The following is a 17,732-nucleotide window of genomic DNA, read 5'->3' as shown; positions in this document are numbered from 1 at the left end:
AGCATTGAGAGCAAGAAATGCAGAAGGACCAGCTGTAATTGTGGAAGTTTTAATCGACATGTTAGCATCTGTAGGCACTGAGAGAGACTTTCCTTTCTTTGTCTACCAGCTGCTGTGATTGAAGGAAAGAGAGCAGCTTTCCTTATTAAACTTCTTCAGGGTCAAACTTCTGTTATATTGCTGAAAGTCTGACCCTGTTCTCATGGTGGTGCGGTGAGGGAAAGATGTTGTTCTGGAGAGTGTGGCATGTTTTAATTCCCTCCTTTCTTTCAGGCCTTTATATCCCTGAAGATGACATGAATGCCCCGGAGAGGTTTCGTGGCATTGGTGTGCGCATTGAGGATGATGTTGTGATAGCAGAAGATTCGCCTCTCATCTTGTCTGCTGACTGTCCCAAGGAGATCTACGACATCGAGCAGATCTGTGGCCGCAGCTCATGATGACCCTCCTCTGCTTCTTGCAGCCTTCTTGGGAGGTGCGCACCTCCAGGGATGCGGATCTCTGTGGCTGGCTGTACTTGTCGACTGATGGAAGGTGTGGACTGTTGACGGCTATTTCCAAACCTGAGGCTGGGAAGTAGAATGCAAAAGACTTAGGCACCGAGGGCTGAAAAGCAAAGCAATCTTTTCTGTGTGCATTTTCCTTCTGATTTCCTTTTAGCTGTTGTAGAACATGGGGGTGAATTCATCCTGCCGCTATGTGGATCCATCGGTTCTGGTGCCCTTGGATGGGTTTCATGAGTGCCACCACCAGGGCTTCTGCCTGGTCCCTCTACATATGCATAGGTACAACTGCTGAGCGCCCTTTAGCAGTAGTTCCACAACAGTCAGTTTTTAAAACTTTGAAAAATGCTGTTTTGGGGGAATAAGGTTGTGTCAGACACCTTTGACTTTATAGAGCCCTGGAAGAGGAGAGTTTGGTAGTCAGGAAAATGGGTTTGGTTGGGAGGTAGCTTTACCTGAAGCCTTTGCAGAATGCTTTTAAGTATTGTAAGGGTAAGGACGTGCTTAGACCTTGTTCGAGAAGATGTAAAATGGGCCAACAGCAGGGAAAAACATCTCATCTGGTCCTTCAGCTATTTGAAGTGTTTGGTAATTTTGGAGAGTACTAATAGGGCTCAGGAGGTTGTACAAGCCCATTCTTGCTGTCTTCCACATTCTCTTCTTTTTATCCCAAGTCTCCATTCCAGGCTCCTGTTCTGAGCCCACCACTGCCCTGTGAAGCTAGGGCCGTGTTGGCTGTGCTGGGTTCCACTGGGAAGCTGCTGATTGTCACCCAAATGTGAGATGTTCAATTCTGGGACAGTCATGGCACCTTTCTGGTTTATGCTGTAAGTGCCAGCAACTTCAGCGGTGCATTTTTCAAGAGACTGCAGTATGGCAAGTCACAAGTCTTTTTACAGCTTTTGTGAAATAATTCTCCTTTTCAGAACACCGAGGGCATAATCACTGCTGCCTTTTGGGTTTTGCCAAGTGTCAGTAGGTAGTGCTATGTGATTATATTTTTGAGGCAGCTGCAAATGTGATTTGTGGCCAGGATGGATGAGGAGTAAAGAGACTTGTCTTTTGTCAGCATCAATCTACAACCCAAGCCATTGTATGCCATAGTAAATATACCTACTCGAGGCAAACATGGTGTCTGTGTATTTCCTGAAGATATTTTGACAATCAATTGTTTAACATGTGTGAAAAATGCCTCTAATCAATGTATCTCCTGTTATTTATGCTTAATTCTGCTTCACATCATCTTTTTTTTCTTTTCTGATTGTAGCTTTCAGTATTTTTCCACTCAGTTTTTTTTCTTCTCTTTCAATATTGACTCATTTTGACACACCATATCACTGCTTCCTAATGCCTGCTTTCCTTTCTAATCAATGGCATTGCCTCTTCCCTTTTTTGCCCTAATTCCCCACAGTAGATGTAGGGGATGGTAATCAGGGTTCTCAAGTTTGACTTCTGGCTCTGCTGCTGTGTAATATCTAGCAAAATCTGTTTGGTTTTTTTTTTTTTCCTTCCCTTTTTTTCTGCTTCATTTCACTCAGTGAAGGCCAGACAGACAGTGTCATGCATCTCCCATTGCTTTTAATGGAAAATGGGTGTGTCCACCAGTATGTGAATTTGGCACTTGAAAGGCAGCCAAGACACGCTGTAATTTTGTTTTTTAAACACGATGAAAAGTGAATATTTTTACAGAGTTTCATGTATCAAGTTTCACCTAGTGAAGAGAATCTGCTGATCTCAGATGGACTTTTTTTTTAGATGTTCATGCGTTATAGTAAGAAGTACGGTGTAAATTGTTAGATGGAAGGCTTGTCAAGTGTGGACACAGAACTGACTATTACTTTGAATGTTCTTTGGATCTGTGACACATTTGTTGTTCCAATTACACATGTTAGAAACATATCAACCAGGAAAAATCTTGGATTTTTGAACTTTGTAAGCAGCTTAAAATAGCATTAACCTGGGAGCTGCATGTGTCTGCTGATCAGAACATCTGCCCATGTACTTAACTGCAGAGTTAATGGTTATACTTACTGTAAATAAGCCTTTGGAATGCATATAAAAAATTATTTTTAAAATAAAACATTTTCTAGAAAGCCATTTATTGGGCCATCAAGTTGCATGGCTGTTGAACTGATATAAGCACTTCCAGGAAGAGCATTATTTTTCAGGGTGATTTATAAATTACCTGTACTTGCAATAACATTGTCAAATACAGGCACACACTATTGCCTATCTTTCAGGAAAATCCTGCAGCTTGCGAACACCAATAGATTTTAAGAATGTCGAGGATGAATGTTTTTGTCAGTAAAGAAGTGTTTGTGACTCTGCTGGAGGAGTACTGGGTCTGTTAGGACTGCTGTGCCCTGACATGCAAAGTGTATCTGATTTAGGCTGTGAATTGCTGGAGCAATCTAATTTTCTCTATTTTTTTTTTCAGAGTGCTTAGCCGTTTCTTCAGCATAAACTGCTGCAAACGTTTTGAATCTGTTGCTCCATGAGAGTCCATTTTGCAGAATGCATTAAATCTGAGTTTTACCAACCTAAATTTTTGAAGGCTTTTTCTCAGTTGTTGTGGAGTGGATGGTCAGAGTATCATCTGGTACCTATGAGCATGATACAGCATCCCTTGAATACAACCAAACCCAAGAATGTTTTACACGTCCTTCACCAAGAAACTAGTCTAAAGAATCCCTCCTCTGACTGCATGTAACAATGACGTACCTCCCTGATCTCCATTCCTACACTGCCAGATCTACAGCCTGTCCGCCACTGAAGAGATTCCTCACTCCCACCACTTGGGTGCAGGAGCAGCTCTCAGTGGCAGCTCGAGTTGTCGGCTGCTCGATGAGGGTGAATCCATTTCCTAACCCTTGCTGCCGAATCCTTTTCGCTGGCTCGTAGGAGCCGAGTATGTGTACCTTAAAGCATCTTTTCTTGGGCTTCTTGAGCCAGTGGAAGCTGAGGTATATGCAAGTGCATTTGGGGAGAGATTTTATGGAACTACGGCACGGGTCTTAAGGGAATCAGAGAATGAGATAAAATTTTCAAATCAGAGCCAGCCATCCCCGTGGAGAAGCTGCTTGGCTTTCAGAGGAAGCCCAGGAGGCTTTTCTTGGCCTTCCCTTTTCATATTTTACCAGAGGCCTGCTCTGCTTTGCAGGTGACTAGTTGGTAGTAAAGTCCTGTTAAAGCGCAGTTTGAGCAGAGATGTTAATTTGCAGATAGGCTTCTGTCATCAAAGTGGAAAGAAATTTGGCATTTAACGCAGTTTGGCATTCAATCTCTGTTATCTGTGAAAAATACAATATGTCTTTTCTGAAATTGCATTTGATATTTTGCAAAGCAACCTGATGGTCTGGGAAGGAGGAGCAAACCGAGGGGGCACGTAAAGGGGAAAGGAGATGGAGGCTTCTGGGAATGTACGGTGCGAAAGAGAAGATTCAGGAGGAGGGCGTAATTTGGAGCCAGGGGCATGTGTGCAGGTGGATATAACAGAAAGGAGACAATGTCCAGGTGTAAAAAGGATAATCACTACCTTGCCAGAGCAGCACCACAGCTGTGAAACTGGTTATGCTAGCTGGGACACCCTGATTGATTTGTCCTACTCAAGGGGGGAGGAAAGGAGTCAGATTGTATTGATGAACTTGGTCTTAACAGCTAGTTTAATTATTTCTTTTAAAAATCAATAGAATTATCATATAAGAAAGTTTTCTGCAGTTTCATGTTATTGATCATGTGTCATATTTTAAGTAATGTGAAGGGGAAAAAGTACGTTTCTAGGCAAAATCTTCATTATGATGGAGGGAGCAAGGCTGAGGTTACATACTCTCATGCTACCCAAATTGCTACTATGGAGATTTAGTAATTACTCCCGGGAGAATTTCTATAAAGCAAAAAGAGTTACGGTTAAACTTAGAAAAAATCCATACGAGATAAATGACCAAAATACTTTAATTATGATGAGATGCTTAGTACTTCATGTAATTGGATAATGACACTCTGCACTGCAATAAATTGATGGTTTTGGATTTCTTTTGAAGTGAGTTGTCTAGAAACATATATGGGCATCTTTCATCAGTACGCAGACCTAAACTGTGTTGCAGTTTCTAATGTTTCCGAGATCACTGCAGCATCTCTGGTACGTGTGCTCCCTACACACATGCTCAGCCTCCACTTTATTAAAAATCGCGGTTTTGGACAACACTGTCTCTAGGAGTGGGTCTTATAAAATTCATCCTATTTCAGAGGTGTAACAATAAATTATATTTTAAAGCAGAAATTGTAACAGAAAGGGATAGAGAGGCTCAGTTTCTCCCTTCAGTTCCTTTTGCCTTCGCAGTTTCTCTTGCTGTCTGTCTAAACTGTCTGCCAGTTCTGAGCCTTCCTCGCTAGCAGCACATGGAGCAACGAACACCGGTCTTCCAGGGACAAGCCATGCATCAGCCCACCTGCTTGTTTCTCCAAAGCACCACCAAAATCGGGCTAACCAAAACCAAACTCATCAGAAGACGGGCAGAAAGGAACAAGGAAAAATTACCAGGTCTTCCATGTGTGTCCCCTTCTCTTGCTGACTCATACCACATAGGCCTTCTTAACTACCACAAGTGAGTTATCCATTAACGGTGGCAAAGAAAAAGTAATTCCTGTCTGGGTAGGCCTGTTGACCAGAGCTGTGAGCGAAGAAAAAGTAAAACAAAAGTTGGTTGTAGCTCCAGGAATGAGAATGGTTGGGGTTTAAAATGTTCCCTTTTTTCGGTTGTTGAGGAAACAAGTAGCACTACAGGGTTGAGTGCAGTCTTGGTTTGGGAGCTCCTTGGTCTCAGATGTGCACTGTTGGGCCAGAACAGACAGTGTCTGAAGCTCTGTGTTGGTTTTCTCCTCTGGAGACCAAAAAGAATCTGTGTTGTCGATTTTTAAGGAACTTTAGTTTTCATGGTCTAAGCAGGAATTTCACGGCAGCAGAACATGGAAACACTCAGCCTGTAGTTTATCGATCAGCTACTGAGAGAAGTTGGGTGCCCAGCAAAAACTGGCTGAAATGCGATTTTTTCCAGGGAAAAAGGTTCACTGTCTTTGGCTGTTTGTCTTTATCAGTAAATTTGGCCAATATGAACAATATTGTGTGAGGGAGAGAGAGTCTCAGCTTTTTATTCCTCGGCAGAACAAAGCCTCCGCCTCTTATGTGCGCTTCTGGGAGATTAATGTGAAATGGGATGGGCCGCTGATCCAAGTTAAAATTAAGCGGCCTGACTCTTCTACCGGGAAATACTTAGCAGATGTCAGGTAATTTCTTACCGTGTGAATCCTTCACGTGATAGAGGTAGTGCTTTTAGTTTGGGGAAAGTGTACTCTGTTTTTTCCAGTCTAAAATGCACATAGAGGGCAACACCTAACGTTGGGTTTGCCTATGAGAGCCACGGCCAATACTTCTGCAATTACCAGTGTTACATCTCGGTTGTGGCCATGGAGGGGACACCGTAAGTCATTCAGAGAAAAGTCCGGCTGTAATTAGCATAGGAGGGGTGGATTTTTAAGCTTTGTCAGTGCAGATCTCATTTCAGGCTACAAAAACTGGTGTTTCTGATACTGCCTGTGGACACCCTTTCTTACCATCTCTTCACAGAGTGATCATTTCTATACAGTGGCCCAGGTGACGGTTCATCATTTGCGCTGGTATGCCCATGCTGTTGTCCCAGTGTGTCATCAGGATCCAATTTTGATCTAGTAACTGCTTAACATTTGTAACCTTGCCTCTTAGAAGTTTGATGTGGCATCCGGGATTAGGACAGTTCCCATCGTGGGCCCGAAGCTGCCGTGGAGCTGGGTCTGGCTGACTCCTCACGCACCGTGCACGTTCCCTCAGCCCAGCCGCGCATGCCTTCTTGATCTCGGAGAGGCAGAGAGAGACTCGGCCCTACAGACAGCCCTGGAATCTCCACTCCTCTCATCCCCAGGCAGCTGCCCCTGTCACGGAGGCCTTACGTTTCCTTCTGTCCTTCTAGCTGCCCCTCTGGACTCATGGAGACCCATCTGCAGCCAAACGAGCCGTAGCCTCCAGCTCCATGAGGCACCGCCGAGGTCCCTCTGATGCACTGCAGATATATCTGGTACGTATATCGCTTCCTAATTTATGCTTTACCCTGCTCTTTTTTTCCAGGAGATGAGCTTTTTAGCAGCTACATGGGTGTTACTGTGGTGACTGTAACCAGGCAAAAACATACAGTTCGCGTTGAGATGGTTCTACATTTGTGGACTTGGATACGATTAAGAGATTTTTAAAGGCATGCAGTATTTTTTTGCCCTTCCCTGCGGAACAGAGAGAGGTTTCTACTGAATTTTCAGTTATAAAGTGGAAATGTATGATTCATCTTCAAAAGTATGTGTGTATTAGTTTATATATAAACACACAGATATTATGAACACAAATGTTGTGCCTTTTAGCTACTTAAAGATTTTGAAGAGCTTTTCGCCAAGCATAATTAAGATTGTTTAGATGTTTTGCCTCTGCGTTTCTTTACGCTTTATGTGGATTTCTCGTAAAATTTAATTTTAACTTAGAACGTCCAAGGTTTATAATTCTTGGTTTTGAATAATTACATTATCTCTGTAATACATTTTACTGTAAATCACCGCCACGTAGCCTTTACATTGCCTCCATCTTCATTTTTTTTTCCTATTGTATAATGTAATTTCCCTGGTGTATGAGGCTTCTGAGGAGACTGCACTCTGTGATTCTCACCTGGTGAGTGCCTTTCCAAAAAAATGTGAGTGTTGTCTGAAAGAAGTGATTATTACTCTTGAAACCCAGAACTATGTGAGTTTTGAACCCAATTAACTTAGTTATTTAGAGAAATGAAATAGAACAAATGGAGCAATTAATGAAAAAGAGGATTTTAGTGCAAACCTAAATTCTTAATATACTGATAACTGCATATTAATCTCAGCAATTAGATATGAGCTGCTATTTTCCTCCAGTGTGCAACTCTCTCTCTGAAATTGTAGTGAATGTTAATAATATACTATAAAACTGATAATCTGTTTCTCTAAGATCATTTAAGAAAAAAAAAAAAAGAAAAAGGACCAAATGCTGCATTTCTTAAGGAAACCATTTTTAGTGTCTTATAAGCTAACAGGACTGGCATGAAAATCCTCTATAATACAGCCCATTTTCAGTCAACAGAGTCACAGAATGAAAGGGTAGGAGGCACGCTTTGATCGGGTAGTTTGAGTGCCTTCCTATTACGACCATTGCATTTTACCTGTTTAATTTAGTGCCCAACCTGGTAGCTCATGTGTAACTGCAGCAGATCCCCCTGTAAGGCATCAAGCCTTGATCTGGACACTGAGGAAGGGAGAGGGTTGGGATGGAAAATTGTTTTGTTCAGTCTTTTGTTCCAGCTATGAACCACCCCTATCATTAAAAATCTATGCAACTCTTTTGGAGCTCCACAACAGGCATTATAGGGAGGATAAGCAGCAATTTGATTAGTTTAATGAAGAGCTTAGATACCTGCTCTGGGTTCACTGTAGGCTTGACAGAGGAATTGTGACTGTACTTTCAAAACAATGTCTGCAACTCTGAACTTTGCCTCTTCCTTTTTTATTCTTTTTCCCTAGTACTTATTATAATCTTTGTGTGTTTAAAAATTAAATTTAAAGCTGCAAAAGAGGCCGCACAGTGGCTCCTCTGGGTCTGGATCCATACTGCATTGGGGCTTGCCCTTCTTTTTGCCATCCCATATTTATTCCAGTAAAATAAGCGATTGGGGAGGACATGAGCATGGTCCAGAGCTTATTCAGGTCTGCCATTTATTTCCTCAATGACCTGTCTGTATAGATCTCAGATTGCTCATGCCAACACAAAGTAAAGGGAAAGTCCCAGTCCTGAAGTGTGTGAGGGGGAGAGCTGACTACGCCGTGAGTCGACCTTGCCTTTTCAGTTGCATTCTGAACTTGGGATTTGATGTTTCAGGAAAGACTTGACGTTGTCTGTGTTCTGTTACAGTTGATCACTCTAACTTCCCCAACAGCAAAGGTTGCTCTTTGAAACCCTCAATATCCATTTGTCGTTCTTGCTTCACATTTGAAATCAAGCAGGCACAATATAAATTTCATGTACCTCCAACTTTTTTCATTCCACTTGGTAAACTTGTATTGATCCAGCTAAAACATTTAATAGGTACCAAGCACACTGTGCTAGGAGATGTTTTCACATTTCCCATTACGTGATATTTTTCAGCACAGTGCATCCATTTGCATTGGAAAACTTGCTTTGTATTGCATGCTGGAAGGTATGAATGCCACTGAGTGTAGTAAAAGGAGGGGTGACCTCTTACAGGGTCCATAAGCTGGATTTGCTCCGGAAAAAGTTTGGAGAGGGCTTGGATAAGACTGACCCAGGCAGCCACTCCCAGCCCTGAGCACTGTCCAGGAGGATGCCCCTCCGTGAGAGCTTTATTCCTTGCCTGGAGGAGAAGGGTGAGAGCCCATGAGCACCCAGCTGTGCACAGCACCGCGAGCTTTACGCACTTCCCCTTCAATTCAAATAGGGTGACGTGGAAACATACCTATCTTCCTCTTCTCTGTCATTAATCCAAGAGAAGTGACCATATGGTTCAGCAGCTGCAAACTGAACACGCAGTGGTGGTAAGTCTCTATTGCTTATTTCAAATCCATTATTTCCTCTCTCTTTCCAAGTCAGCCGTATCGTTATTTTGCTCTTGGTGAGCCTTGCTCCATTTTGATTTTTACTCTATTCAGGCTTTTCCATGCAGTCTCTCATAACCTGCTTGTGCAACAAAGTATTAGTTCATTTTATCTGGAGGCAGCTGAACTGATGATAAACATAAACTGTTTCAGAAAGTTTTTAGAGGACAGCAGTGTCAAGAAATAACAATTTGCATTTTCTCCTTTATTATGTTTATTGCTTCTTCTAAATAATATTACTTAGCTGACAAATAGCAAATAGAAGCATTCTTGAAATTGATGCTTGATGCAGATGTTATATCCTCTACCCCCAACTTCTAAATTGTTACATAAATTAAAAGATTAAATACATTTTTGGAATATAAAGATCTGGGCAAGATTGAAGATGATTCCTATTTCTAGCTTTTTTATTCAAAGAAAATGTTTATTAAAAACAAAAAAGAGTAAATTTTTAAATAGGAAATGAACTGATTTAGAAATGTTATAAATATGAATTGTAATTAATTTTGTAACTGTTTAATATACAAAAAGCTTTAAAGTACCCTTTTCAGTGCTCCCAGGTGTAAGTACTCCTGAGTACATAATTGAGATTAGACAGGTCTCGAAGTGAACTGGCATGTTGCAGTCTCTGACTTGAAGCATGATTCCTGTATTGTATGCTCTTGCATATCATACCCTCAGCTGGTCTTCATAAAACGGCCAGCTGAAGTATTGCTGAGCCTATGGAAATAGGAGCAAGTGTTTCCAGAGCTATCCCAGCAATGTTTTGGTTGTTCGGATAGGACTTCTGCTTCTGTGAATTCCAGGCTTGATGGAAGTGACTGATGTTCTCTGTCATACTCTAATGAGTATTTAAAACATTAAGTATTAATGATGCGTTCAGATTATGGAAAAAATTCCTCCCAGCTGATCTGGCTGCTCCTTTACTCTAAGGACTGTTCCCTGTGTGGCTGCTGCTCTATTAATTGGATGTGGCAAGACTACCAGCTTTATGAGCTTGTGTATGGAGCCAGAAAGAAACTTCCTGCCTGGGAAAGTCGGGTTTGTTATGGAAATCTGTATGAATGTGCTAGCACTAATGGCAGAGCCACAATTCCCTTTTTAATTAAAATACTCAGTGTTACAATAAAAAGATGATTACTTCACTTATTCTGCAATTTTAGAGTAAAAATAAACTAGCGCAATGCTTTTATCCCGATGTACACATTGTCTGGGGAGAAACACTTCATCTGCTCCTTGTGTTGGGAGTTTGTATCTTATTGGAAAAAAAGGACTTGAAAGATTTGACCCTTGACTGCTTTCCAGCAGTTTTCTGTGCATTGTAACAGCTAAATCAAAAACTGTTGCTCTTTTTCACACTATTCCACTGAGAGTTTGGATCATGAAATGTCCCTACTCTAGAGTCAACCACAACATGCACATACACACTGCCTTGCGCACCTTGTCTCTTCTATGTAATCTGAATGAAGTGTGGATTTTCAAAATTTGTATCTGTACAAAAACAAAGATAAAAAACTTAGTCTAAATGAGTTAGTCAAGGGCAGGATGGGGGGCTATCATGTGCAGAACATTGCATGACCATAACATCTGGAGAATGGAAATGCAATTGTACTGCTCGTGCTCTGGCTGCATGGCTTAAACCACGTAGCGGTTTATACCAGGTAGGACAGAGGACTTACCTTCGTCCCAGAGATGAACATCCTTCAACATGTGTATGTATAGTTTGGCAACATAAGCCTGTGAAGCAGGAACAGAGGACAAATTTCAACCTTGCAAATTTGTATACATCTCTGTCATGAAACCAGGACAATCTCTTATTCCTGGAAATAGTATTTATTTTTTTTGGGGGGTTTGGATTTGCAGGGGGATGCTTTCTACAAGATTCCCTGGTGGTGGTTACATTAGTATTTTATACGCTGCTCATGTAAACTCTTGAGCTTTCATGGCTCTCAGTATTAGCTTTTTAATATGCTACACTTCATATTGGCTTTTAGTGCTGCTTTATTTATTTATCTATTTACTTATGTGGCTTCTCAGCTGTTAGGAATGCGGTCTACACTTGTTTGAGGCTTTTCCTGTCTGTGCGCAAAACCTGCTATTGATGTCTTTTTTTTTTTTCTTGCATATTTTAACACTCTGAGAGCTAACCTTGTCTGTATTTGTCATGCAGATCAATTATTCTACACAGCAAACCCAGAATCTCATGTTACAGATGGAAACCAAGAACCCTTCTTAGACAGTAACTGGAATTCTCTTCTACCTCTGTACCATATTTCAGTTGTACCACAGATACAGAAATTCATAGCTGAATTGTCTAAATAAATCATTCTTAGCAAATAATGCCTCTTACTCAAAGGACACATGCAAACAATTCCCAGCCAAATGTTGCTTATTGGCTTCTAAGTTCATGTGCTTTTTGAAGTGATCCCAATATCACTCTTCTCTTTTGGGCATCTGAACTTGTTTAACGCAACATGTGGTTTCTCACCCTTCTATAAGAAAAAGGCAATTTCCAAATAGGGTGAAGAAAAATGTCATTTAAAGAAAAGCGTGTTTTATTTTAAATAGTATATTCGTGTTTGTGATGGCAGCTTTACTCAACAGAGAGAATTTTCTATATAAAAAGGTCTTTCTTAGCAGTTATTCTAGATAAATTGGTACAGACAGTTCAGACAGTTTTAATAACTCTGTATACGATACTGAGAGGAGCAAAGCTTACATTTTCACAAGTCTTGTGAAGAAAGGATGTGCTTTCTCGTGCATTAATATATTTCATCAGAATTCCTGGGAAGCCGTCCAGCTATACATAGTAAATATTTCGCATACCAATAAAGTGATTCCTCAGCAATTCAACCTCTCAGCACAAATGAGATTTAATTTATGATGAATATCTGCACCTGTTAAACAGTGAAATAGGCTTCTGACATAAGTGATACTTTTGTACTGCTATTTATCTAAATTTTAAAAAAGCTCCTCTCTTCTCAGACTGTAATCTTTTAAATAGTATAATTTCAAAAACATTCACAGGCTTGAATTTTGAACTTTCACATTGAAGAGGGAAGGCTTGTGATTTTTGAGCCAAAATGTGTATATATATACGCAAGACTAAGATGAGCACCATCAAGGGATGCCATAAAATGTGCCTATTACTAAATTAGGTATTTGTTTTGTATATCTAATGATAAAATCAATGCACAGCTCCATCAGAGGAGAGGTCCATCAACCTCTGTCTTTCCAGTATTCAATCAAGAGATTGAATTTGCAAGCTTTGAGGGAGAGAAATGTTTTTCCATCTTTTGGCAATCCATACTATACTAATTCAAACAGCTTTTTACACAGGGTTGCACCAGTTTACTCAAGCGCTGCTTTCAATATCTTTTCATTAAATCGATGCAAAAGGTTGTGTTGACCTTTTAAATATATATTTAAATCTGATCAGTGGAGGTTAAATCAATTAGGAACTGATTTTAAGCAAACTCTTAAGGCAAATAAGTGTGTCCACACGGGTTCCTCAGCTGTTCAACGAATTGAAGTGAAATACAATTTAAATTAAGCTGCTGCAAACAAACCGCTGTTGTGTTGTGTGTGTGAGTCCCAAATGTGCCCTCAAAGTTGTTTGAGAACTTTCTCTTTAACTTGAAAGAGAACCCGAGGGAGACGTAGTTAGCTGAGTGCAATCCACACAGCTGGGGCAGGAATGAAGGGGTGACAAAACACGGCTGTAAAGAGCTTCCAAGCAAACATCCAGTGTTGAGCTGAAAGTTGCATGTCAACCTTTTCCTTACTGTCAAACGGCCATCTGTTTTTTACTCTTCTCTCTCGGCAGCTCTAACTGCAGTGAACAAGTCTGGTGGCATCAGGACACCACCGCTCACCAGACTCCAGCAGGAGGAGGCCGCCTCCATCCCACAACTAAAAAGATCTGAAGAGAGTTTAAAGGAAATCCTCCCCCAGTACAATCAGCTCATGCTTGCTGGGAACTGGGACACGTGGGATACCCAGCCTTTAGCTTGCCTTCACAGCAGCCCTGGTGTTTTCACAGAGTAGATCATTCCTCTCTCCTAAAACATTGCCAAAGACTTTTGCAGGGATGCAGAGAAGCCCCTGGATCTTCACAGCCCATGTCTACAGGGGAATTGCAGACATTTTGGCCTCGCAGCATGGAAAGGGGAGATGCAAAATGAACTGCACTCTATAATGATTCTTAATGCAGATAAGATGGAATGAAATGTGTTTGTGGAAGGGAAAGATTACCTGATAATTTCTGTACACCAATAAACCCACAACCTGTGTTTTGACGATTAAAGTTAAAGATACAGTAAAATACACATGTACAATAAAAGAGACAGCAAGGGTGAAAGGAGTAAATAGAAAGAAATAGTAAGGCAAACTGAGGGAAAGCTAGTTCAGCATAAGCAACTACCTTAATTATTAATCAGCTAGCGTAAGAATGGGTTTCACTCATGAGCTTCTGGGGGCTATTGCTCCCTCAACCTCCCCCACACAGATAAATTGTCATCTGCTCAATTTTCCCCTGTCCTAAAACTGGAGAAGAAGGAGAAACAGTTTTCCTTCTACTCTCCATAATGTTTTAACTAATTGACAGTTTTGCTGCATGAAAGATGAGTTAGAAGAAATATTCCTCAGACTCAGGCTCCTTTCTAACCAAAGGCTGCTATTTGATGGGGTTTTGAAGAATCTTTCTTTGCTAGTCCAACCCCCAGCATGAGAAATGGATGTAAATGGAGGTATTTTGTCCCACTTCATGTGACCAAAGGGGGGTAAGAGAACAGAGCATTAGATTTATGACTCCAGGGGTCTGGCACATGATGGTTTGTATGCACGTGGTGTTGTCAGGCCTCTGGCCTCTTCTTTTCCCAGCTTCCCTGATTCCTCAGAATTACTTGTCAGATTCCCATTCAGACCTGTGCAACCAGTTATCTTGAATAATCACAGATACACAAAAAGAGGGTTATGGGATGTGAGTGAACTTGAATATAAGGATCTTCCATGATAAACTGATGTGTATTTCGATACAAGGAGGTAAAGGAGTCATCTCCTTGGTAGCTGTAGTGAACTCTCAGCCGATACAGAACTTCCTGTATGTCTCGTTAAAACCTCCTTGAGGCTCTTGCATCATGTCCTGTCCTTCTTTTTCTTAACTCATATTGAAACAGCAGATAGGTGGGAAAGTATTCCTTGGGCCCAATATGGCTTTTTCCCCTTTCTTTGCAGTAATTGGGGGATACTCTCTTATTTTTATTTTTTGAAAAAGGACAAAGAATTAATGGGTGAAGGCAAATGCAAAGCTGTGGCTTGAGGCTTCTCACCTCCACACTGACCCTGTGGAGGTAGCTCCCAGACCACCCTTGCTGATAATATTTTTCTCTGATTTTAGTGCTTATTCCCTTTCTGTGGCTGTGCCATATTCAAGACTGTCGGGAGTAGTTGTAGATAAGAATATCTGTAAACAGTGTTTCAGTGTCTCCCACACACCAGTCTGGAACTGCCTCTCCTCATGTTACCGAGTGTTCATGGATTTCCCAAATCAGTAGGAGTTCATTGATTTATATGTAGGCAAGCTTGTGTTACTACTTTGGCTGCTCCTGTGGTTTTTCCTGGCTACTATTAATTAGTGTGCTAGATTTTACATTGTTGCTTACTTGCAGTAGTAGATGCATATAACTACTTGAATTGAGCTATCATAACATTCTCTCTCTTCTTCTTCTTTTTTTTTTTTTTAATCCTCACTAAATGGATAAAAGGTGCTTTGAAAACTTTTCCTAAGCAACGAGGGACATCCAGACTGTGACCCGGTGCTCAAATCATCAAATCATCTAGGTTGGAAAAGACCCATAAGATCACCAAAACCAACCATCACCCAACACGACCAAGTCTACCACTAAAACACGTCCCTAGGTGCCACATCCACGTGTCTCCTTAATTCTTCCAGGGATGGTGACTCCACCACTTCCCTGGGCAGCCCATTCCAGTGCTTAACCACCCCTTCCTGAAAATTCTTCCCGACACCTAATCTAAACCTTTCCTGAGGATGGAGAGCATCAAGGGGTAGGAGGAATGGGTCCAAAACCTTTCTTTGGAATCTGCCCAACATCCTCACTGTCACGCACTGGGACTCTTCTGTCCCGGTGATGTTTCTCTGCAGCGGCTGATGGTCAGGCATGGGGTGGGGCTGAGAAGCCCACCATATGGGGACAGTGTTATTTGCTGAGCCTAGAATCATGCTCCCTGCTGCTCTTTTTCATGCGTGGGGAAAGGCTGTTTGCAGTAAATTGGGCACAGTCATTAAGTACTATGGCTTTTGCAAGCATCTGGTAGCCTGCAGGCTGGTTTTGAGTCATGACGGTTGGATGTTATTTTATCTGCAAGTTTTCAAGCAGCTTGAGGTGAAACACCATGAGAAAGGAAGACCAGCAATTAGTCACCATCCCATGAAAGGCTGCAACCTGCTCCTTTCTCTAAATCTCATCTGTTCTTCTTAGCTGGATTACTGGGGGTAGGAGGCTCCATTTCTCCCCTGAGGTTTTAGTAATGGATTGCAAAGCCAGTGGTACTACATGGGGGTATAACATGACCATCACCTGGAAAACATGCGCAGAGGCAGGGGGTTGGGGTTTATGCAGAAAGCAACCATAGTCTGGTCCAAAAATCTATGGGATATATTGCTTAATCTACCCCCTGTCTCTGTTCTTTGAATTCAGCTTTATTATACCAGGCACTCTGGATTAGCTGGTGATGCTACAGAGCCTTGGTGGGAGGTTGTTTGCTCACCTCATGAACTTCGAGAAGTTTTGAGGCAACACGGAAAGACTGTAGATTCAGTTTTGTCCCAACCATCATTTGTGAATGCTGTCTGTATGGGCCTCCACAGAAGCAAATGGTGCTAGAAATCCCAATTTAGTCAAATCAAATGTTTTTAGTGGCATCAGCAACTAGAGGGCAGACAGCCAAGCCCACAGATATTTAAAAAGTAATAAAATGCACTTGATTTTCACTCCTCGGTTTGCAACCACTGAACAGAAACTAGTCTCATATACAAGGTAATTCCTGCTTGATGCTGCTTAGGGCACCATCAAAATCACACCTTAAGCACTGAGAAGGTGAAGGTGAAGCACAGGAATGCAACAGCAAAAGTCTTTTATAAAAGTAAACTTGAGGTTTGCAAGCACTTAGCTTAGGACTACCTCCCTCTATTCCCTGCGCTTTGCTCCTGACAGACTTGGAAGGCCCAGCCCTGCTCTCATGACTGTATGGTAAAGGAAAAGTGTTGCTCTAAAGAGGGTTTAAAAGCATTTAAATTCCCTGCTTTCTCTCAGGACATTTTCATTCCCGAGGGTGACCTGAGGGCCCCAGAGAGACCCTGTGGCACTGGTGTGCGCACCGAGGCTGACAGAGTGGTAAAGGCTGAGGCAGCGGGGACAGGAGAGCAACAATTTCTGTCAGCGTTTAACTTCTGATTCAGTTAATATGGGGGGAATTCCTCCCTGTTCTGTGTGGATCTCTCTGCTCTGGTACATTGGAGGGTCAAGTGTTGTCGGTACAGCCCCCAGGCCCCTGCCTGGCACCTGTACGGGGGCAGCTGTGGGAGCCAGGCCTGCAAGCGGCTGCCCCCCGCGAGTGGTTCCCCAGCAGTCCCTGTGGGAAAACACCAAGTGCACGTGTATGGGGCCATCATTCTGCCGAAAACCCTGCATAGGGAAATGGTGGTGGCTGCAGGGGGCGAAAAAATAAGGGAGAGACAACCACAGGACCTTAAAGGAGAAAGACAATGACCGAAATAACAGACACTGGATTTGGAAGGTAACTGCACTGGAGTCCCCAGGCTGTTGCCCTGCCTTTTGGAACAGTTTTTGATGATTGGGAGAGGGAGTTTGTCTCGTTTTAATTGGGATTAACCGTATTCAGAGCAGTTGTCATCTGTCACCTAGTCTGTCGGTCTCCCTGCCTTTTCAGCTTGGCAGTCTCCTCATTTTCCCCTGCGTGTCCTGGTGGTTTGAAAAACGATCCATTCTTCAAAGCATCCCCGGTAATTTGGACCAGTGTTGTGTTTCTTTTGCGGCTGATGCTTTTCAAAGCTGCAGCCTGCCTGCAGCAGCTACAGCCACCTCCCTACAACACAGCCTGGAGAAGGGAAAAACAGGTCTGAGGGGACGCGCTTTCCTAGGAGAAAGACATCACAGGTGGCACTACCATCGACAGAAAACGGATTATTTCAGGTAGACTAAAGAAGGCGGATCAGACTTCCTTTTAAGAACTGGGGAATGCCATCACTAATTTCATTTTGTGAAGCACACTGGAGGCCTAATCCAGTTCCCATTGTCGGTATTATGTGTACGTATACCTGTATCAGTAAGTATTAATTAAATAAGCACAGATATATATATTTCATCATTTTATTCCACATCATTTGATATCTTGTGGTGTGTTTTGTTTTTTTTTTTAAACAAACAAACCCGCAACCTTTTTGGCAAGACCTGAGATCTGCGCTGCTGCATTATTTTT

The 17,732-nt window shown here is 42.0% G+C and overlaps 1 protein-coding gene across 17 annotated transcripts in view; it reads left to right on the top strand.

Moving 5' to 3' along the window:
- The window catches only part of XPNPEP3 (X-prolyl aminopeptidase 3), a 30,429-nt gene extending 16,086 nt beyond the window's left edge, over nt 1-14,343 (top strand). The window contains exons 10-12 of one of the 17 annotated variants that reach the window (XR_010831050.1): nt 274-5,107; nt 6,506-6,610; nt 13,036-14,343. Coding sequence is in view for 1 of the 17 variants with exons in the window: in XM_048069903.2 (XP_047925860.1) it covers nt 274-440 (167 nt within the window). In the remaining 16 variants the exon portion in view is untranslated. Of the gene's footprint in view, nt 1-273 lie in introns of all 17 variants that reach the window. The other 16 variants (XR_010831049.1, XR_010831047.1, XR_010831045.1 and 13 more) reach the window with 16 other exon arrangements.
- The last annotated feature ends 3,389 nt before the right edge of the window (nt 14,344-17,732 follow it).

The sequence above is a fragment of the Anser cygnoides genome, chromosome 1 (assembly GCF_040182565.1).
Source record: "Anser cygnoides isolate HZ-2024a breed goose chromosome 1, Taihu_goose_T2T_genome, whole genome shotgun sequence".
Classification (NCBI taxonomy): Eukaryota; Metazoa; Chordata; class Aves; order Anseriformes; family Anatidae; genus Anser; species Anser cygnoides.
The sequence above is the reverse complement of the archived record's forward strand: the minus strand, read 5'-3'. Positions and strand labels throughout refer to the sequence as shown.